Here is a 19,998-nt window from a genome sequence, read left to right as displayed (position 1 = left end):
ATATGGATCCAAAGTAACTAAAAATTGAACCTATTTCAAAAGGTGGTTTATAAAATTGGACCTATTTCAAATTTTCTCTAACAAAAACAAATGCATAATAGCTAAAAGGGTATCTCCAGCCCTCCATGAAATATCTCAAGAGTTTTAAGTTGGCAAGATTCCAAAACCACAGGATCTCTGACATGCCCTTTCCTTTAAAATGCTCTCTATGCACTCTTTGTTCTCATTAGCTCTCTCTCTCTCTCTCTCTCTCTCAAACATGGAAGCATCACATTTTCTACAAAGCAGGAGCTTTGTAACAACCACCCTGGCTCAACCAAGGTATGTACATGAACACAAGGTACGGCGTTGTTCGATCGTCGCGGTGCTTACAACGCCGGCGGAGAACATGAACATAGCAACAGACGCAAGACCGGCAGATGCTGCAGTAGAAGGGAAGAGAGTTTACAAAGATAACTGGTTCGACCGAATGGCCATTAATCATCTGTCTCAGAATGTCCAGGCTGCAACAGGTTCTCTCACTTTATTCACTCGTTCATCTCAAAATTTAATGGACTCAAAAAAGAAAAATGATTCACAAATGACATTATTTGAGGTTTGTTTTTTTTTATATTTTAATGTTATTGCAGGGTTGAGAAACAATAGGAGCGGGTATGAAAGCTTGGTGGAGGCAGCAACGGCTGCATCCAGGAAGTTTAATCCAGCAAAACAGAGAGAACTAGTTCTTCAAGCTCTTGATACTGCCTTCCCAAAGCCAGTATTTTCCTTGGTAAGTTCATATATATATATATATATATTGTTTTATTTTCTTCCAGAACATCTCATTTTACGTACTTCACATTAGACACAGAAAAAGAAAAGCATTTTAAGCAAACATTAGCATAGTCAAGTTGTTAGACAGCATCGTCTGCTTCTTTTTATATATCAAAGTTTGAACCTTCGTCCATATCTCATAGTTTAGAGAAGATTATCAAAAGATAACTTTGTTAATCGACATGTATTTTGGTGTTTGGTTCTTTAGCTGCCTGCAGTACCTTTGTTTTTTCTACTGTTGTTAATTTTAATTTTTTCATATTCTGGTTTATATTTGCATACCTTTGTTTACCTTGTGCTAAAATTGTGTTTTCCAATGAACAGCTTAGAACAATCCTACCTGAATCAAAATTTGCCAGGGAATACTTCGCAGTCTTCACCACCATCTTCTTTGCCTGGTTGGTGGGACCCTGTGAGGCAAGTAGAAGGAGACAGTATTCTTTTTTTATTATATAAATGTAAATTATGTTATATTAAATTGCTCCCTTTTCCTCTTTTAGATTAAAATGCTTCGATATATATATATATGTCATTTGGCCGGTCGTAGCATACCACTACTTGGACCACTTTGTTTGGAGAAATTTTTTAGTATGTCGTGAATCTTGTTTGTTAGGCAAATTGTAATAATACAATTGATCATAATTTTTTTTTTAAGTTTTCGATTAATTATATTATTGTTACACTTGTTATGTCGAATTGTTTCTTATTCACTAAAAAATCTCTCTTTTACTTAAGAAATGTCAAGTTCAGTCATGCACACAAAAAACGAATAAATTAGCTTCCCAGCACATATGATTGATTTTAACACTGTTTTGTAATATAAATATGAAAAGTTATTAGGGTTTAGTCACTTGCATAATCTTTCTCACAAATAGAACACTCATGTGCACAAGCAATTAGCATTTTAAATGAAGTTGAATTGGAAAAATTGTAACTAGAGTGATCTAACTCTTGAAGGTAAAGGAATCGGAGCTCAATGGAAGAAAAGAGAAAAATGTAGTATACATCAAGAAGTGCAGGTAAGTTTTTTGCTTTCACCCTTCATTGTAACTCAATTTCACTCCTCATTTTTATGAGAAATTTTTAAGTGTAGCTAGAATGCAGAGTAATACATCACATATTATTATATAAGTAGATGAAAGTTTTATTTTTATGAAATGTCACTCTACTTATATAATGACATGTGATGTGCCACTATATGTTCCAAGTATACTAAAAAATCTCTCAACTTTTACCCTCAAAATTAAAGGGTCCCACCTCCTCACCAACCTAAGACACCTCCAAATTTTTTTTTTTGTTAAATAGGTAAGACATCTCGATTGCTTGAAAACAATCTGCACCAATCATTGTGCTAATCCTGCCCTCCTTTCTTCTGCATTACCATCATGATTAATCATCTAATTGTCATCACACGTAATTATCATCACCATATAAAACTCATACTTCAATCACCTTCAGCATAATCTTTGGCTTAACAATTCCTTTTTCCACTTTTTTGTTTTAAGACAATTTTTTTTTATAACTTCTCTCTTATTTTTCCAACAAATTTGCAGGTTTTTAGAGGAAACCAATTGTGTAGGGATGTGCCTTAATATGTGCAAGGTGCCATCTCAAAGCTTCATCAAGACTTCCCTTGGAATTCCTGTCAACATGGTTCCAAGTAAGTATGTTTATGTAGTAACAAAGAACAAACGTCTGTTCTATAGTCAGACTAATGATTTAGGCTATTCAAAATAAATTTACAAACTTTTGGTAACAAAAGCTATGCCAAATATCCTCTTAAAGTTAATTTACTATTCAAATATTTTCATTAAAGATCAACGAAAATGGAAAGAAGACTGGCTGACAAAGTGATGGTAAAAGTTTAAATGTGGAGGGCCATGATCATGATGTAAATGGAGGGTCCATGCATAAACCCACAAAGGGTGCAAAATCTGCAAGTTGTACCGTCCAACTTCTAACATGACTACATGAGAGTGTTGATACCAGAATTCCTAGCCATAAATCTTCTATATACAGAATTTTCATGATTAATTGGTTTCTACTAAACTCTCCTCTTCCTCATGAGACCACTCTTTTTTTTTTATTTATTTTTATTTTTTTATACAAGGTGATTTGCTACCCGCCCCCTTCCTCCGTGTGTTGGGCGTAGGTGGGTGCATGAGACCAATCATCTTTGCCCATATATGTCACCATAACATATGATGAAGGCACCCAATATCAACATTGTTCGGATACACCACTTGTCGGATAGCTGTTAGACAAACCATGATCAGTAAAATAGAGATGTCTCAACATCTAGCAGATAACTGTTGACCTAATCATATTGTGTACCATTCGATATTGCAGATTTTGATGATATGAGCTGTGAGATGATATTTGGTCAGGATCCTCCAGACATATCCAACGATCCAGCACTCAAGCAACCATGCTACAAACTATGTAATGCTTCAAACATTGATCACTTTACTCGGTTGTATTACCTACGTACCCTAATATCCAGCATCATATATCTCATGCATAACTGATTCATGCAGGCAAAGTAAATAAAAGGCACAACAGTAATGACTGCTCCAAGTAAAACCATGGGATGCTTTCCATGGCTAAAAAAGAGAGGTAATTTTGGCTAAAGTTGCAAAACTAAGCTATTAGAATCTAGAAATTCTATGTGCAGCACGTTGATCATTCTTTGTTAAAGAACGGTTGAAAATGCAAACTTTAATAAAGAATATATCGACGTCTGTTTCATAATCGGACTAGTTAGAATTAGGACTTAGTTCTCTCATATTCTATTTGTTTATGCATCTATAACAAAGTGGCTATTGAAATCATAATTGAATATTCACAAGAATATATAGTAATCAAACTTAGGATCATTAAAGCAATCAAAACTCATTTCAGTCCGCTGTCTCTTCTTTCGACAGCTTTGGAGAAGTTCAAGCTAGATGACTACAAGAATGTAAATAATCATAGAAACTTGCAGCTCCAACACGCAACTGAGAAAGATTATGGTGTCAACTCATGGAATTTGTTGATCCTAGTTGAATCTTCATTTTTTTCCCATGACGCATCAGGAAGAAATCACGAAGAATAATGATGTACAAATATGTGACAAGACATTTCAATTCAAATCTAACTTTTTTTTCCCCTCAAATGATTAGCTGTTTAATTAGTAATCTGCTTAAAATTTTCCCTTCTAGGATTTTTTAGTATATTCTAGGCTGTTCCAAAATATAGAAACCCCGGAACACCATATTCATAGCAATAATAATTTTGATGATGTGTCTCAGCTTCTTAGTTACTCTAATGGAAACTCCAATTAGGTTTCCTTCGGAGGAGAAAGAGTTATTGAGTTCAGATGGAATGTAGGGTATAAGTTGAGCAAAGGGTGGCCTAGCAATGTTTTGTCTCCCACTTTCAACATCGGCTGAGACTTCTTCTGTTGCCTTTTGTATTTCACTGAGACAGAAAACCAAGTGCCAAGAGACCGTCTTTGACCCATTAAAATATTCAACTGGTGAAAGTGGATTTCTTTCACCATAATAATATGCTTTGAAGTTTCTTCGTGTGTTCTAGATGTGTATTAGAAGGATAGTGGAGAGGAATCAGGCATGTTCGTAGCTTATATGAACAGAAAAGGGTGAAGTTTTGAATCTGAGACGCAATGGCTTGAAGAGGAAGGCCAAATTCTAACGGAATCCACCACTTGTAATATATGAGCCGGTTTTGTAAGGGTAATCCAACTTCCAAGAGAATTCAACACTTAATATATGAGCCGGTTTTTTAAGGGTAATCCAAACTCCAAGGGAATCCACCACTTTCAATATAGGTAATACAGTCCGGTCGGTTTGGCCACTTAACTGAGTTTTTTTTATTTTTTAATTTTTTAAAAAAAATGAGATAACTGGTGGCAGACCACTTAACTGAGTTGGACTTCACTAAATAGGCAATCTGTAAGTGGGATTAAGAAAACCGATATTTTGTAAGGAAAACTAATGAAAATGACTTGAAAACTTTGAGTTTTAATGATAAGGACAAAATAGAGGGTAAAGTGAATAATATCATGATTGACTTTTTAGTGTAAAAATGTGGTTTTTCGTTAAAATGAACAGTACCATGAAATTTTCGTTAAAACTTCTTATTTTCTATTTTCTATGGACATAATAACAAATCAGTGAATATAATAGATGAGTAATAACCGCATCAAAAGTGCGAAAAGCGTTACTACACGACCACTGTCAATATTTTATTTGCGTGTCAAACTACTACGCAAGTTAATCTACCAATATAAACATAACTTTGGAGTTTGCAAAGAAAAAAGAAATACCAGAATTTAAGCTTTTCTTTGAGTCTGAGGATCATAACAGGTACGAGAAATACCAGAAACCAACCTCTGAATTCTCTTCTTTTTTTTTTTTTTTTTTTTTTCGTCGAAGTTGAAATAGTATTAGATACGAATTGAAATGTTTACATCAGAAGTTAGAGAATTAAACAACCACTCTGTTTTAAAACAATCTCACGTATGATAACCCCCCACACTTGTGACATAAGAAGCCATCAAATGAGCAGTCCCATTACAAGCACGAGGAGTGGAAAAAAACTCAACAGAACTTAATTGCTTCTTAATATAGTTAATGTCTCATATAATACCTTCCATGACTGCCTCCGGTTGAGTCTTTTATGGACTTTAACTATAGCCACTAAACCCAATCCTCCCACTAAAAAAAAAAAAAAAAAACTTGTGATGTCATTAGCTAGTCATTATGAAGTGGCTTATTGTCCCTGAATTGGGTTCATATTTTTTGAGAGGTGCATTTTCAATTTCTCCTAGTCTCCTCGTTTGCTCATAAACAGTGTTAAAGCCATCATATTCTATGATATATAAAGCTAAAGGCTTTCGACGTAGATTAGGTCAGTCGTTTAGGACAATGTGTTCATCTGTGTCTTTACACGCAAATTCAAATTTCGGTCTAAATAAATAAGAATACTATATGTGTTATCAAAATAAGGCTAAAGACTGGGGTTTTAATTCAAGTTACAATGTGGTCATGCAATCATCATCACCCAAACTAGATAAAATCAGACAATTTCAGATAGAATATACTCATTTGAGAATTAGAAAGAAATAAGTTACTAACAAATGCTGTAGGTGAATTAGATCCTTGGCACTTTCTCTTTCATTAATTACTTCAATCTTCTGCGGTGGGAATTTGAAGCGGAAGTCAATGATCCTGAAGGTTAACTAGTTGATGAGGAATTTTCTTACCCAATTTATCAGGCCCAAAATTTGGTTGACCTTGGTGTATAGTTGGAACATGATGACTCAGGCCCAATGGTGCCGTCTGGTGCTACAAAGAAAGACCCAAACCCATATGAATAACGGGTCTTTTAAGGCCCATAATGAAAATATGCATTTTTAATTCACTGGTATATTTTACACTAATGATCAACATATTTTCATCGTACAAATATCATAATTTGTACCGTTTTGTCATTTATGCAAAAAAAAAAAAAAAAAAAAACCATTCCATTTGAAGAAACGATATTCATATACATAAAACAAATATGTGGCTCATCATGAGGATGCTACTTTATATCAAAAGTGTTCAATGGTTGACACACATGAATGGCTAAACGATCTCTAAATTGAATGATTTTTTTCCAGAAATGATCCTTAGATGATGAGAAAAAGAATGAACGATTCTGATTATGATGTTTGTATGTTGAAGATGCGTTAATCTCAAGTGGTGGGCAAGTAGATTTGCATGGGAGAGGGACACAAGTATTTTCATTACACTAAGGGTTAAGTAATAAATTGCTATCGAACTTGCCATTCATGAGATTCGAACATCAGATCTCTTATTTACAAGTGACGGGTTGATCCCTTATTTACATGTGAACTCTAATGTTGTTCCCTATATGTGAGGCAAGTGACGGGTTGATCGGATGCACACAATCGACACCCAATGGACGCCATTGTTAGGTATTTAAACGATACTTCACATGTCATAATATAAGTGGAAGAAATGATATTATTTTTCCGTTTTACTCCACTTATTTTATTACTCGTGTTATATACCTGCTTGAATACCGAACACTTCGTAAAAATTTCTCCAAGTAGGAAGGAGACTTCACATATAAAACAGAGTCTTCCAGAGACAAATTACATTGGTAATAGATGGGGATACATTAATCAAATGAGCTACTAGATGACCAGTGATTTATTGGATAAGTATGATTTGCCATGTCAACAGTGCCACATGTGCAACAGTAGCTTCTGTCTTAAGCCAATGTATTTGAGCTGTTAGTATAAATATTATTTTCCCTCCTTGTATTATCGGTTAAGTACTCTGTATTCTAAAAAATATAGTTAATGAGAAATATTGAAGTTTTTCCCTTTTTCTTCTCTGTTAAGCGTTCTTCTTCAATTCTTTGAGATCATATTCTGAGATGGTGATTGTTAAGATGGTATCCATAGCTGGTTCGCTGACGCGGTGTTGATGGTTCATTGTTTTCCGCTGCTACGCCTGGATGTGAGGTGATGTTGTTTTTGATTTGTGCATACAAAATTGGAGAATTCTGATTTGATTACAGTACTGGATCAATTGCTAAGTACTGGGGGGATACCATTGATAAGTACTTGTTGAAGTTAAAGGCAATCAAGGATCAATTGCAAGCTGCTGGTGAAAAAGTGTATGATAACGATCTTATAATTGCTGCTTTGTCTGGTTTACCTTCGGATTATGATATGATTCGAACTGTGATTTTGGCAAGAGATTCACCAATTACAATGAAAGAGTTTTGAGCACAGTTAATAGGTGCTGAGAAAAACATTGACGCTCGAATGCAGTCTTTAGTCCACAGTATGGTAGCTATGTATGTTAATGCTTCTCCTGTAGCTCATAACTCTGTGCATGTTGGTTCTCAGGTTAACGGTATGAGTACTTCTTCTGATACATCTGGTACTAGTTCATCATCTTAGAATTATGGTTATGGTTTTCCTGGTTCCGGCTCTAGTTCATCTTCTCAATATCAGTCCAATGGTAATACTTTTCACCCGCATCATAATTCAGGAGGTCATAATGGTGGCAGGTCATTTGGTTCTAATAACTATAGACCACGGGGTAATGCAGGTTCCAAAAAAAGTCATACAACAGTTACTTGTTTGTCCAGGAAAAATAATGGTCAATCTTCACATGAATGTCAAATTTGTGGAAAACGGGGTCACATTGCTCTCAATTGCAGACATCGGGGTAATTATGCATATCAAGGCAATTAACCTCCCCCTTCTTTATCTGCCAACTATGCTCATCAAGGTTTTCATTCTAATGTCTCTCCTCATGAGTTGTAAATGTTCTCCTCTCCATTACCATTTGCTCCACAAGGTTCAATTAATCCATATGTTTCACAAGGGTCAAATTCTCAGTTTGTTCCACAAGGTATTAGATCAAGTTCATCAGTTCCTTTTCATGATTTTCTAGCCATGTCTGTACAACATTTTCAGGAATTTACTAATGGAGACTCTTGGATCATTGATACAGGGGCTTCACATCATATGAGTCCTGATGTGACACTTCTTAATAGAGCCACGCCTTATGAAGGAACAGAGAAGATTATTGTGGGAAATGGTGAAGGTTTGGAAGTTCAACATATTAGACATGGCACTTTACAAACTGCATCTCATGTTTTAAATCTTAAGAATATTTTGCATGTTCCCATGTTAACTGTGAATCTTCTTTCAGTCAAAAAGTTGTGTGCGGACAATCACACTTGGTTTATATGTGATGAAGTTCAGTGTTTTGTGCAAGACAAGGCAACAGGGGCAATTCTTCATCACGGAAAAAGTAGCAATGATAAGTTGTTAAAGGTTCATGTGCACATTTTTCCTACTTTACTGAATAAAGGTGCAGTTTCTTCTTCAGCTTTTCTGGGACATGTTGTGACATCCTCTCTTTGGCACCAACAATGTGGTCATCCTTCCAATGATATATTAGCTGCTATGCTCAGGAATTTTAATATTGGTTGTAATTTTGATGTCACTAGTAAAGTTTGTTCACATTTTATTAGTAGGAAAATAAGTAGACTACCTTTTACAGACAGAGTTGATAGAGTTGTGATTCCATTTCATAAGATACATAGTGATGTTTGGGGACCTTCTCCAGTTGTATCTCTTCAAGGTTTTAGGTACTATGTTCCTTTTATTGATGAAGCAACCCGGTTTGTATGGATGTTTCCCTTAATGAATAAATCAGGTGTTTTTGAGGCTTTTGTTAAATTATGTGCATACATAGAGAATCAGTTTCATACTAGAATTAAAGTGTTACAGTCTAATGGTGGTGGAGAATTTTTAAGTAATGTTTTTAAGAGTTATTTAGATTCCAATGGGATTATGCATTTTATTTCACGTCCATATACTCCTCGGCAAAATGGATTAGCTAAGCGCAAGCATCGACATCTCATTGAGACAACAATCACTTTGTTATCTGTTGCAAAGTTACCTTATAAATTATGGTATCATGGAGTGGCTCATACTGCCTCTTTTATTAATAGAATGCCTTGTAAAACTTTAAAGTTGGATTGTCCTTTGAAGGTGTTTGGCTGTGCAATTTACCCTTATCTCAGACCATATAATGCCCACAAACTTCAATCTAGATCCACACAATGTGTATTCTTAGGTTATTCATATGGTTATAAGGGTGCTCTTTGTTATAGTGTGTTGACATGGCAGATTTTTCTTTCCAGACATGTCATTTATGATGAAGGTACTCTTCCTTATGTGGAATTGTTAGGTAGTTCTACTTAGAGTTCATCTCAGTCTTCTTCGCGTACTATGTTGAGACCCATAATTGTTTAATTGCCTTCTATAAATGCCACTTCTGAAAATTCAGATTCTAGCAGACATGGAATTTCTCTTAGTCAGTCTCTTCATTCTATGCCTCATTAACAAGATGCCAATTCTTCCAATAGTGTACAGAATCAAGTCTACATGTCAGCCGTGCACAGGACCCAAGTTCTCATGCTACTCTTTCCAACCCCAACACATTGTTGCATGTCCTTCCACACAATAGATTAGAGGTTGTCTTACCTCCTAATAATGTTTTTAATTCAGAGAATGTCATTCCTTCCCAAGGCATTCAAACCAAATTAAGAACTGGTATTATTACTAGAAGAGATTATTCAGCCGTCACAGCTGTGTTTCAGAAGTTCAGTCATTACATCTTGATGATGATACTCATTTTTCAGGAGGATTTACTTTCATTGCAGATAACCATGATGTTTCAGAACCCTCTACTTTTAAACAAGTCTCTCAAATTCCACAGTGGCAAATGGCAATGCAGGAAGAGTTTAATGCTCTTCAAACTCAAGGTATATGGGTTCTTATTCCCCATCCTTGTGATAAAAATGTTATCGGCAGTAAATGGGTGTACAAAGTTAAAAGGAATAGTGATGGGTCAATATCTCGATATAAGGCTAGGCTTGTTATCCAAGGTTTTAGCCAAGAAAAAGGTCTAGATTATATAGAGATTTTTAGCCCTGTTGTTCGACATACTACTGTCCGATTGATTTTATCTTTAGTAACTATACATAAGTGGGATCTTCGTCAATTAGACGTATTCTTCATGGTGAGTTACACGACGAGGTTTATATGAAACAACCTCAAGGTTTTGTTAATTCTCAGTTTCCTACACATGTTTGTAAATTGGTAAAATTTTTATATGGCTTGAAACAAGCTCCTCGAGCCTGGAATGACAAGTTTACTAGTTTTGTGCAAGCCATTGGTTTTGAAGCTTCTTTATCCGATTCAAGTTTGTTTGTAAAGACGGATGGGGTTCATGTAGTTATTTTACTTCTTTATGTTGCTGACATCATAACCACTGGTTCTAGTACTTCATTGATTCAGTCTGTGATTACTACTCTCAGTGAGGTTTTTGATCTTAAGAATATGGGCAGATTAGCTTATTTTCTTGGTCTTCAAGTCATACATAAGCCTAATGGAGATTTGTTCATTAGTCAAGCCAAGTATGTCAAAGATCTTATCCATAAAGCTGGGATTGATGATTGTAAATCATGTTCAACTCCTTGCAAACCACATAATCAAATCTTGACTACTGAATGTACCTTGCTTCCTGATCCTACCTTATATCGGAGTTTAGTTGTAGCTTTATAGTACTTGACCTTTACTCGTCCAGATATAGCCTTTGCTGTCAATACTGTTTGTCAATATATGAGTGCACCTACTGATGTCCATTTTGGAATGGTGAAAAGAATTATGCGATTTCTCCAAGGCACAATTCATTGTGGGTTGACATATACTTCTAGAAGTCCTATGCAGTTAAAAGCCTACAGTGACTCTGATTAGGCTGCATATTTGAATACTCAGTGTTCCATTACTGGTTATTTTGTTTATTTAGGAGATAATCTGATTTCGTGGTAGTTCAAGAAACAGTTTTCTGTTTCTCATAGTTCCACCAAGGCTAAATATCGTGCTTTGGCTCATACTACTGTGGACATTGCTTGGATCAGGTTAATCCTTAAGGATTTAGATGAATATTTGTTTTCTCCTCCAGTGATCTATTGTGATAACCAATATGCAATTGCCTTGAGTTTAAATCTTGTTCATCATTCTCAGATTAAGCATTTGGAGACTGACTTCCATTTTGTTCGCGAACGAGTTCAAAAGGGTGATTTGCTTGTTGAATATTTGTGCACTAAAAATCAGGTTGCAGATGTATTGACCAAGGGTCTTCATGGTCCTGATTGTTTGCGCCATTGTTTCAATCTTCAACTGAGTTACCTCAATTCAGATTGAGGGGGGGGGGGGGGGGGGGGGGTATTGGATAAGTATGATTTGCCATGTCAACAGTGCCACATGTGCAATAGTAACTTCTGTCTTAAGCCAATGTATTTGAGCTGTCAGTATAAGTACTATTTCCCCTTCTTGTATTGTCGGTTAAGTACTCTTTATTCTAAAAAATATAGTTAATGAGAAATATTGAAGTTTTTCTCTCTTTCTTCTCTATTAATCGTTCTTCTTCAATTCTTTGAGATCATATTTTGAGATGGTGATTGTTAAGATGATTACTATCCATCGATGAATTCCAAAGGACCCTTATGCATAGGACCACGACCCCTTTGGTATTAGGTTTTAGTTTTCATTGAGCATGCAGATACAGTAGAGTGCAAGTACAACTCATAGCCGAAGCCAATAATGCACTCACGTTACTTAGTCAAAATATTTCAAAAGAAATAGAAACTTTGCATCTGCAAAGAACCCTAGGAGGAGACAGCGATGAGGATGATGATGACAACCTACCAGAACACACGAAAATTCAAGTAAATGTGGGCAAATGTGGTGGATTTATGAGGAAGTGAGAGCCACCATTCAATCAAAGAGAAGAAAATGATGGAAAAGTCGATGGCAGATGACCGGCATGTGGGCATTGCCAGACAACCCATCCACATCTCTTACACATTCATAGATAAGCTTGTGCCCTTTTTACATGACAAAGACCCCATCTTTCACTTGTTTTTTGACAAAGACCCTATTTCTTTTTACTTGATTCATTTGTGCTTAGGGTGGGAGCAAGGGAATTTAATTGGTATGAATACGAGAGGCAAGAATACGAGTTGTTTGGTGGGATTAGGACCTCATACACATTCACTATTAGTTGTGTGTGTGTTTTTGTTTGTCGTAAGAGACGAAACAAATCGTAAGAGACGAAACAAACTCATCATATCATATATAACTCATTGTTCTTGTCGTTTTGAAATTTAATTTAATAATTTATCAAAATTTAATCACGTTTTTGGGTGAAGATGACCAAATTCCAATTGAACCGTAATAAAATTGTCATAAACAAATTTAGTGGATGGACAGTTTATATATCGAACCTCTCTCAACCTTGAGAACAAAAGTACCGCACGATTAATATATAGTTAATATATTTAATATGAGGTGGATTTATATACTTCTCTTTGCTCATAGAATAATTTTGAGAGAGAGAGATGGATTGGCACCCCCTTCTATGTTAACAACCCCACCAAATTCGAACTTTTATTTTTATTTTTTTATTTTATAAATATCTTCCAAATTGAAATGATACAATTTAAAAACCATATGAACCAAGCGCAAGAAAGAGAAGAAAAATAGACAACCTTTACATTATGGACAAGTGCATGCCTATCAGAGAAAAACTTAAGTAGAAATGAACGATTAGCTCGTCGGTAGGGAGCACCAGTAACAAAAGTATGACTCTGATCTCAATAGATTCAATTGCCCAAAGTTAGGCGTCTGATCAAGCAGACTTATCGAGATTTTTCTCTAGCAGGTCCAAAATTTTGGCAAGTGAATAAAAATAGTTGAAAAAATAGTATTTTACTTTGTATGATTGATGGACCACATAATTGAATAGGGTATCGGCTTGTTGCTGTAGATTATTACAACTTGAAAATAAAAACAGTGACAAAATTTAATGAAGTCATGAAGAAAAGCATGTGATCCAAATAATTAATTAAAATTTGAGGACCATATTCTAATAAGGACTGTTTGACGAACTATTTTGAGTAGCACTCGTAAGCAAAAATAGGTAAAAAAAAAAAAAAGGGTCTTAACTGTTGTTAGTTGTTAGTTCTTGCTTGTTAGTTAGTTAAGTCATTTTCTTTTGGACCACCTAGAAATTACGAACAGTGCTAGGATCAATCGCGAATATGCTTGTATGGTTTCATCATGATCGTTGATAATTTTGTTACATTTTGTTCGCACATAAACAAATGGATTTATCGATATAAAGATTTGTGTATGTAGGTGCCTTATGTATCCACTATTGCTACATATGAAATTGTTTAATGTTCACTTGTCGATAAAATGTCCAAAAAAACTGAGGAAGTGTAAGGTAAATGGCCGAAGGCAACTAGCCAAAGCACTGTGCAACTTACCCTGTCATGGCACAGGGAAGCTAGATTGCATGACAGCTTTTTCTAATTAATTATGTGATGTCATGTGAGCAACTCAATATACAAAGCGCTGTGCGATCTTACCATAATAACGGGTGTAAATAAGTCTTTCTTTTCTCTTCAATTCTTTTTAGATTATGAATTTTTAAACAATGAGATTCAAAATTTTAAGGTATAAAATGATTATTATTGATTAAAAGTTCGTTTGGATGTACTTTTAAAATGATTAAAAGTGTTTTTGGTGAAAATGTTTCTAGAATCAATCATTAGTAAAGATGTAAGTAAATTCTGAAAAAACACTTAAAATGCTTTTGTAACTCTCTCTAAAAACGTTTTTAGTTATTTTAAAAGTATATCTAAACGAATACTAAGATGAAAGTATAATGATAGGAGCAGCCATGGAATGGAATGTTTACTCATCACTTGAGACAAAAGCATGTGCAATCAAATCTTTTGCTTTATCGCGGAAAACATTGTCTTCTTTTCAGCCTCCCACTTTTACTTTTTACCCTTTTTGCACATGCCTGAGAGCAACCCACTTCCAATTTCCCACAGCATTTCCCAAAATATAATATTGCAAATTACAATAAACAACCATTTAATTTACAGATTTTGCAAAACCAGATCGACCGTTGAATTTCTAATCTAAAAACAAACAAAAATTAAAAACTAAAGGATGATATTTTATATTTTAATTTGGATTATGATTTAAAAAGCGCGCCAAATGAAAACTTCCATGTTTTTTTGTTTTCCCTCCCGCTTTTAGAAGACCAACTTCCTGCAAGGCGCCGAAACTTTGATGTAGCTGGTGGGAAAAGCGGCGAGATCTCGGATCGTTTCCCCGATCAAGTCCTTGAAAATGAGCCGTTCGATGTCCAAAACGGCGTCGGACATTTCGATGGAGCAATCTCCCCATCCGTTGATTGCGTCGCCGGCAAGGTCCTTTTTCAACATCCCGCATATGACCTTGAACAAGTCCTCGGAGTCGTCCCTCTCCCGCATTCTTTGAAACTCGGACCAAGTTTCAGGCAAGGAAGTTTGCCACGAGACCGCCTTCCACGGCGGCAATTGGCGGTTTCGGTCTAGAATTTCGGTGATGGTGTCGAAAATGATCCTTCTCTCGAGTGTTGACTCTTTGGAGGTGTCTTTTCCATTGAAATGTTGCTTCTTCTCTAGTAATAGGAAAATGTCGGAGTCTTCCGGTAAGTAAGTGGAAGCCCGCAGGATCTCCGATACGTAGACGAAATCGCTGTCTTCGGATTCGAACTCAGTGCCCCACATTGCCTCGCCCCAAATGTCTTCCATTTCAACTGTTTCATCAAACCAAAAATTAAATTTAATTAAATTCAACAACCAAACCAAATTAAAATCCCTAATTACTAATAACCATAGCAAATTTGGTGGGTCATTGTCGTCGATTACAGTTAGGGGTATAACAAAACGGGGTCGTTTTCAACCAGTATCACTATCACAGAGTACAACACAACACAACACAACCAACTACCGACATCCCGTTAAGATGGAAACACCAATCAAATCAATCCACGTGTGATTAAGCATAGGAAAAGGCTGAGGTGGAAGAGGGAGACAGATTGTCTGCCCTCCTATTTGGTGCCCTTCTCATCCTCTCCTATTTTATGCGGTCACAGTTAAGCCGCCTCAATATTTTATATTGATTTTTTTATAGACATAATAAGACAAAAAGTAATAAAAATATAAAATATTGACATGACTTAACCGTGATCGCACAAATATAAAGGGATGGAAAAGGCATCCACACAGAAGGGCAGACAATCTGCCTCCGTGGAAGAGTTTGGATCCTGGATTTTTTTACGCCGATGTGGCAGGTATTTATTGGAAGCCTGGAAGGTATTGACTTTAACTGGAAATATTCACTGGGTGCAGAGTGCAGCACAAGACCAGGGTACTAGTAGAGGGATTTGGATCCTCTCCTCTCTCCTGAGGCCAAGGAAATGATCTTTCTGATCAAGCAGTGTGAACCGTTGAATTTTTATCTAACGATTACAAATATGGAGATCCTTTTAAAATTATATTAATTATAACCGTTAGATGAAAATCCAACGATCCACATTGCTTGGTCTGAAGGATCATTTTCTTGAACTCAGGAGAGGATACCAATCTCTAGTAGAGTACTGGTTAACCTAGAAGACTAAAAGCAGAGCCTAGTTAGGTAGAGTAGTGCTACACACAAAATACTTGCCATCTCAAGGCCACGTAGGCAACTTGAATGATACTTTTATGCAACTGAAATGTCATATTAGTGATATTTGAATTGAAACAAGCGTGGTCAAGTTGGAATGCATGACATGACAGTGCGTGATTGAGTTCTCACGCAACTAGAATACCATACTAGTGGTATTTCAAGCAAATCATCCATTCCTCTGAAACACATGACACGGCAGTGCAAAATCAAACTTCCATGCAGCTAAATGACAAATTAGCAGCATTGCAAACCAATCATGCATCGCCTTACAGATAAGTTTAAAACAAGTTGTTTTGTTCCACCGGAGTTAAGCAGTCAAGTTAAAACGTAAGAAAACAATTGGTTTAGACAACATGACGTACCAAATGCAGGTAAGTGGGCAATCAAGTAACCGATATGAAGATACGACGAGAGGATGAGAGAGAATCTTATTCTTATATTATTTACCTTTGAAATCAATGCTGCGTTTCATGACTGGCGAAGGCGAAGATTCCTCTTTGTAAAACGACGAGTCGAGAACCGAGACAGGACTCGGTTGCAACTCAGCTATGCTGTGAAGCAGCTTATCACACCTCTCCAACAAACTCCTCCCTTCTTTGTACTCTTCCGCCTTCCACCTCTGCAAAATTAAATAACCAAAACCGTTAATCATATTTTACTTAATTAAACATAAACTAATTACGTTAATTAATCTTTTGATGATGATTAATGTACCTCTGTCTCGGCTTGTGACGAGGTGCTGTTGCTAACGCTGCTCTCTGACATGGTGGTGGACGATTCGTCCTCCGCCCGATGGAGGGCCTTTTCCTCACTTGGAGCAATCTCAACCGTTGGTTTCTTGATGTACCTGGGAGATCGATTCGTGGGCGTTTGATCTGGTCTTCTCGAACTGACTTTAGGAGAATGCACCGGAGATACTCTCCTCTGCTCCACCGAATCATTCCCCTTCCGCTGCGTTTCGATCGATAACGGTCCTCCTCTCCGACTCGGACTCCTCACGCCGCCCTCTCGCGCGGCAGGACTCCTCCCTCTAGTCTGGCTCCGTGCATTCTCCGGCCGGTCGCGCCTAGGACTCACCGCAGGTGATACCTCGCCGTTTCGGCGAACTCCGGCTCTCGACCTAAATCCCGAACTTGGCGGCGGCGAGTCGTTTCCGAATCTGGCTGCGCGGTGAACCGAGCTCGGCGATATGGACGGCTTCATCACTACGATCGGCGACTGGAAGCTCCGATCGTAGAAGAAGTTTCTGGAATTAATCTGATTGGCAGCTTTCCTGGAGCGCAGGAGGCCTTTGAGCTGCAGAGCTTCGAAGATTTCCTTCAACGTCTCCATATCTTTCGACGGCTCGTCGATTCCTCGCATCATCAACCGCTTCTCAATCTCGTTGTAAACGGAGGCTCTCTGCTTCGGCTCGGGGAAGAAGTCCGCCGAGTTGAAGAAGCACTTTCTCTGCGCCATTCCTTTGGTCTGAGCCTTCGCATTGTTCTTCGGATCCGGCTGCCTCGGATAGGAGCCCCGATTGGAGCTCCGGTCGTCTTTGCCTACATTGCCGGAGAAATTATGGCTCTGCACATTCTGTGGCGGCGGTTGCTTCTGCTGGTAATTGTTGCCGTCGACGAACCGGTACTGTTTCAGGTCTCGGTTCACTCTGGATTCGGACGAAGATCTCCGGAGCTTAATCGGTTCTGGATCCGACTGCTGCAACGGTTCGAGTCCCATTAGCCTAGCGATAACGCTCGGTGATCGGTGTTGCTTGTCACTATCGCTTCCTCCGTCGGCGGAGCTCCGACCGGCGGTTAGTATGGCGGCGTTTGTTCGGATCTCCCTCGGGTATAGGCTTCCCTTGGCGTCGACGGTGGCTCTGCTATCCAGTGAGAGCCTCGGTGCTTCTCTGGAGAACTTCCACGAGGACCTCGTGCCTTCTTTGAATTCGAAAACTGGAAGCGGAAGAGGAGATTTCGGATGAGGTTCCGGTGACGGAGGAGCGCGAGTTTCTGGCGATGGAGATCGGAGATCTTTCGTCGGAGATGGAGATTGCTTCGATCGGTCCGGAGACGGTGCCGTCTTGTTCTGCGGTTGTTTTTCCAATTCTTTGGATATCTCCGGCGACATGGCCGACTCCGACTCTGGCGACGATACCACCGTCTGAGAGAGTCTCCATAAATGAGTTTCAATAAATGATAAATTAAATGCAGTTAAACAGAAAGTACAAGAAGTGAAGATTGAAACTCTGGACATTTTCCTGGGAACCAAACAGATAATAAATGGAAAACTCACCGCCGAGGGAGGGAGGCGTTTGGTGGAGTTGAGGCGTTTTCCGTTGAGAAGCTGGTGGCGATCGAAGATCTGTAGGAAGCCAGCCATGCACCCCATCTGCTTCTCCAGGTTCTGTTCTTGCACCATTCTTCCAGTCTTCATTTTTTTTTCTCGGAAAATATCTCACTTTCCCTCTCTCCAAACACTATTTATGTTAATTTCGTCGCTCTCCCTCACTCACTCACCTTATTAGCTTAGATTTCTCCATAACTCTCTCTCTCTCTCACACTGGCTACTACGCCTTTTATCTGTGTCTCCCGCTTTTCTGGTTCTTTTTAAAGGGGTTGGCGGAGTTAATGGAAAGGCCAGGAGTGATATAATAAGGGCACGTTTGGTATTTTCCTTCCTCTCTTCTTTTTTTTTTTTTTTTTTTTTTTCATTTTTTTTTTTAATTTTTATTTATTTTGTAAACTGAAAATATTAACCAAGACAAGAGATGCTAAAGATAACAACGAAAGCCCACCATAAGGCAAACAACCAAAAAGAAGACAGGAAGTACAAGGGGATAGAAGAGACCCGACACTGCAAGCAAAGCTCTAAGCGTCCCCCCTTGCACAACCAACATAAAACTAAGGCGGACAAGGTAATTCATCGTTGTTCAGTACATGCACAATTGAAGATGAGGGTCGATCAACCAAGAAAAGTCACACATCTCCACACATCTTTGCGACGCCAAAAGGTTAGCCGCCATATTGGCTGGTCTTGGGATCCAAGACCAGCGACAGACCTGAAAGGCTTCCCCGAGTTTCTTACACCTTGCTAAAATTGGAAAAGCCTCCCATCTGCCATTGCATATGTTTCCCCACAGGCAAGAAATGAATTCCTTCGAATCAGATTCGACAACTACATGGTTCAGACCCAACGATAAACCCAACTCACATCCACGCTTCAATGCCAACGTTTCTGCAACCTCAACACAAAGCGCACTAAGCCTGGATCTTCGAGTAGCAATGAAACTGCCAGAAGAATCATGGACCACTGCCCTTGCAAAACCCACAATTGTGGCAGCAGCCCAATTCGCGTCAACGTTAACTTTTACAAAGGGAAGATGATAAGCTCATATTTATATAAATTTTACATCAAATTCACTTTTCTTTTCTTAGTTAGTTCCTTATATTTTTTAGCTATTTACTTTGTTTTTGTGTTTTGTAGGATTTGTCAAGCAAAGAAAAGAAAAATAGCACAAGTGGAATTTTAAGTAACAAATTTGTCAAAACTGCCTGTGCAGGTCAGCTGACTTTGGAAGCAAGTTTCGGACAGCTCAGAATAAATTAGAGAATGAGCCTTATATGCTTGGAAAGCTACGGATGTCTATTTTCTGGAGCATTTCATGGATTGTTAAGATCATTTTTCTAGAAGAAGTTATGGCCGTTTGAACATTGAAAGGTTCCCAAGAGGCTGAGCAGTTTGTAACTGACAAGAAAGCATTGAAAGCAATAAATCCAATAAATCTAGTAGCCAAAACTGATGCAATCAAGAACAAACCAGCTGACACCTATTCAAATATCAGAGGAAATGGAATTAAAGATGAGGATTAAGAGGGAGTAATTGGCATAAAGGCTACCCAAGGAGTTACAATTGTTTTACATATCCTCTCACTTATTGTCATCACTAAATGGCTATTAGTGGGTGAGTTAAGGAGAAGAAAATGATGCAGCAAGAATGAGTTTCAAAGTACCATTGGGGAAGGA

At 37.7% G+C, this 19,998-nt stretch overlaps 2 protein-coding genes across 2 annotated transcripts; one reads left to right on the top strand and one right to left on the bottom strand.

Annotated features, from left to right (window-relative positions):
* The first annotated feature begins 259 nt into the window (after positions 1-259).
* On the top strand, positions 260-3,341 carry LOC137741690 (beta-carotene isomerase D27, chloroplastic-like). The gene is made up of 6 exons (XM_068481393.1): positions 260-512; positions 630-769; positions 1,138-1,230; positions 1,771-1,832; positions 2,367-2,473; positions 3,163-3,341. The coding sequence occupies exons 1-6, from the start codon at positions 260-262 to the stop codon at positions 3,339-3,341; spliced, it is 834 nt and encodes a 277-aa protein (XP_068337494.1).
* An 11,007-nt stretch (positions 3,342-14,348) lies between these two features.
* Positions 14,349-18,607, bottom strand: LOC137742173 (protein LONGIFOLIA 1-like). Its single transcript, XM_068481959.1, has 4 exons — positions 18,269-18,607; positions 16,706-18,136; positions 16,439-16,610; positions 14,349-15,077 (listed from the first exon to the last, which is right to left on the bottom strand). The coding sequence occupies exons 1-4, from the start codon at positions 18,407-18,409 to the stop codon at positions 14,530-14,532; spliced, it is 2,292 nt and encodes a 763-aa protein (XP_068338060.1). The 5' UTR covers positions 18,410-18,607; the 3' UTR covers positions 14,349-14,529.
* Between the last annotated feature and the right edge of the window lie 1,391 nt (positions 18,608-19,998).

The sequence above is a fragment of the Pyrus communis genome, chromosome 8, assembly GCF_963583255.1.
Source record: "Pyrus communis chromosome 8, drPyrComm1.1, whole genome shotgun sequence".
In the NCBI taxonomy this organism is placed as follows: Eukaryota; Viridiplantae; Streptophyta; class Magnoliopsida; order Rosales; family Rosaceae; genus Pyrus; species Pyrus communis.
This window is presented reverse-complemented; position numbering and strand designations above follow the sequence as displayed.

Coding starts and splice junctions, on each gene's coding strand:
- LOC137742173 (XM_068481959.1), bottom strand. CDS start 18,409: ATGAAGACTGGAAGAATGGTGCAAGAACAGAACCTGGAGAAGCAGATG. Junction 18,137..18,268: donor AACGCCTCCCTCCCTCGGCG/GTGAGTTTTCCA, acceptor AGACTCTCTCAG/ACGGTGGTATCGTCGCCAGA. Junction 15,078..16,438: donor ACGCAGCATTGATTTCAAAG/GTAAATAATATA, acceptor TTGATGAAACAG/TTGAAATGGAAGACATTTGG.
- LOC137741690 (XM_068481393.1), top strand. CDS start 260: ATGGAAGCATCACATTTTCTACAAAGCAGGAGCTTTGTAACAACCACC. Junction 513..629: donor GAATGTCCAGGCTGCAACAG/GTTCTCTCACTT, acceptor ATGTTATTGCAG/GGTTGAGAAACAATAGGAGC. Junction 2,474..3,162: donor TCCTGTCAACATGGTTCCAA/GTAAGTATGTTT, acceptor TCGATATTGCAG/ATTTTGATGATATGAGCTGT.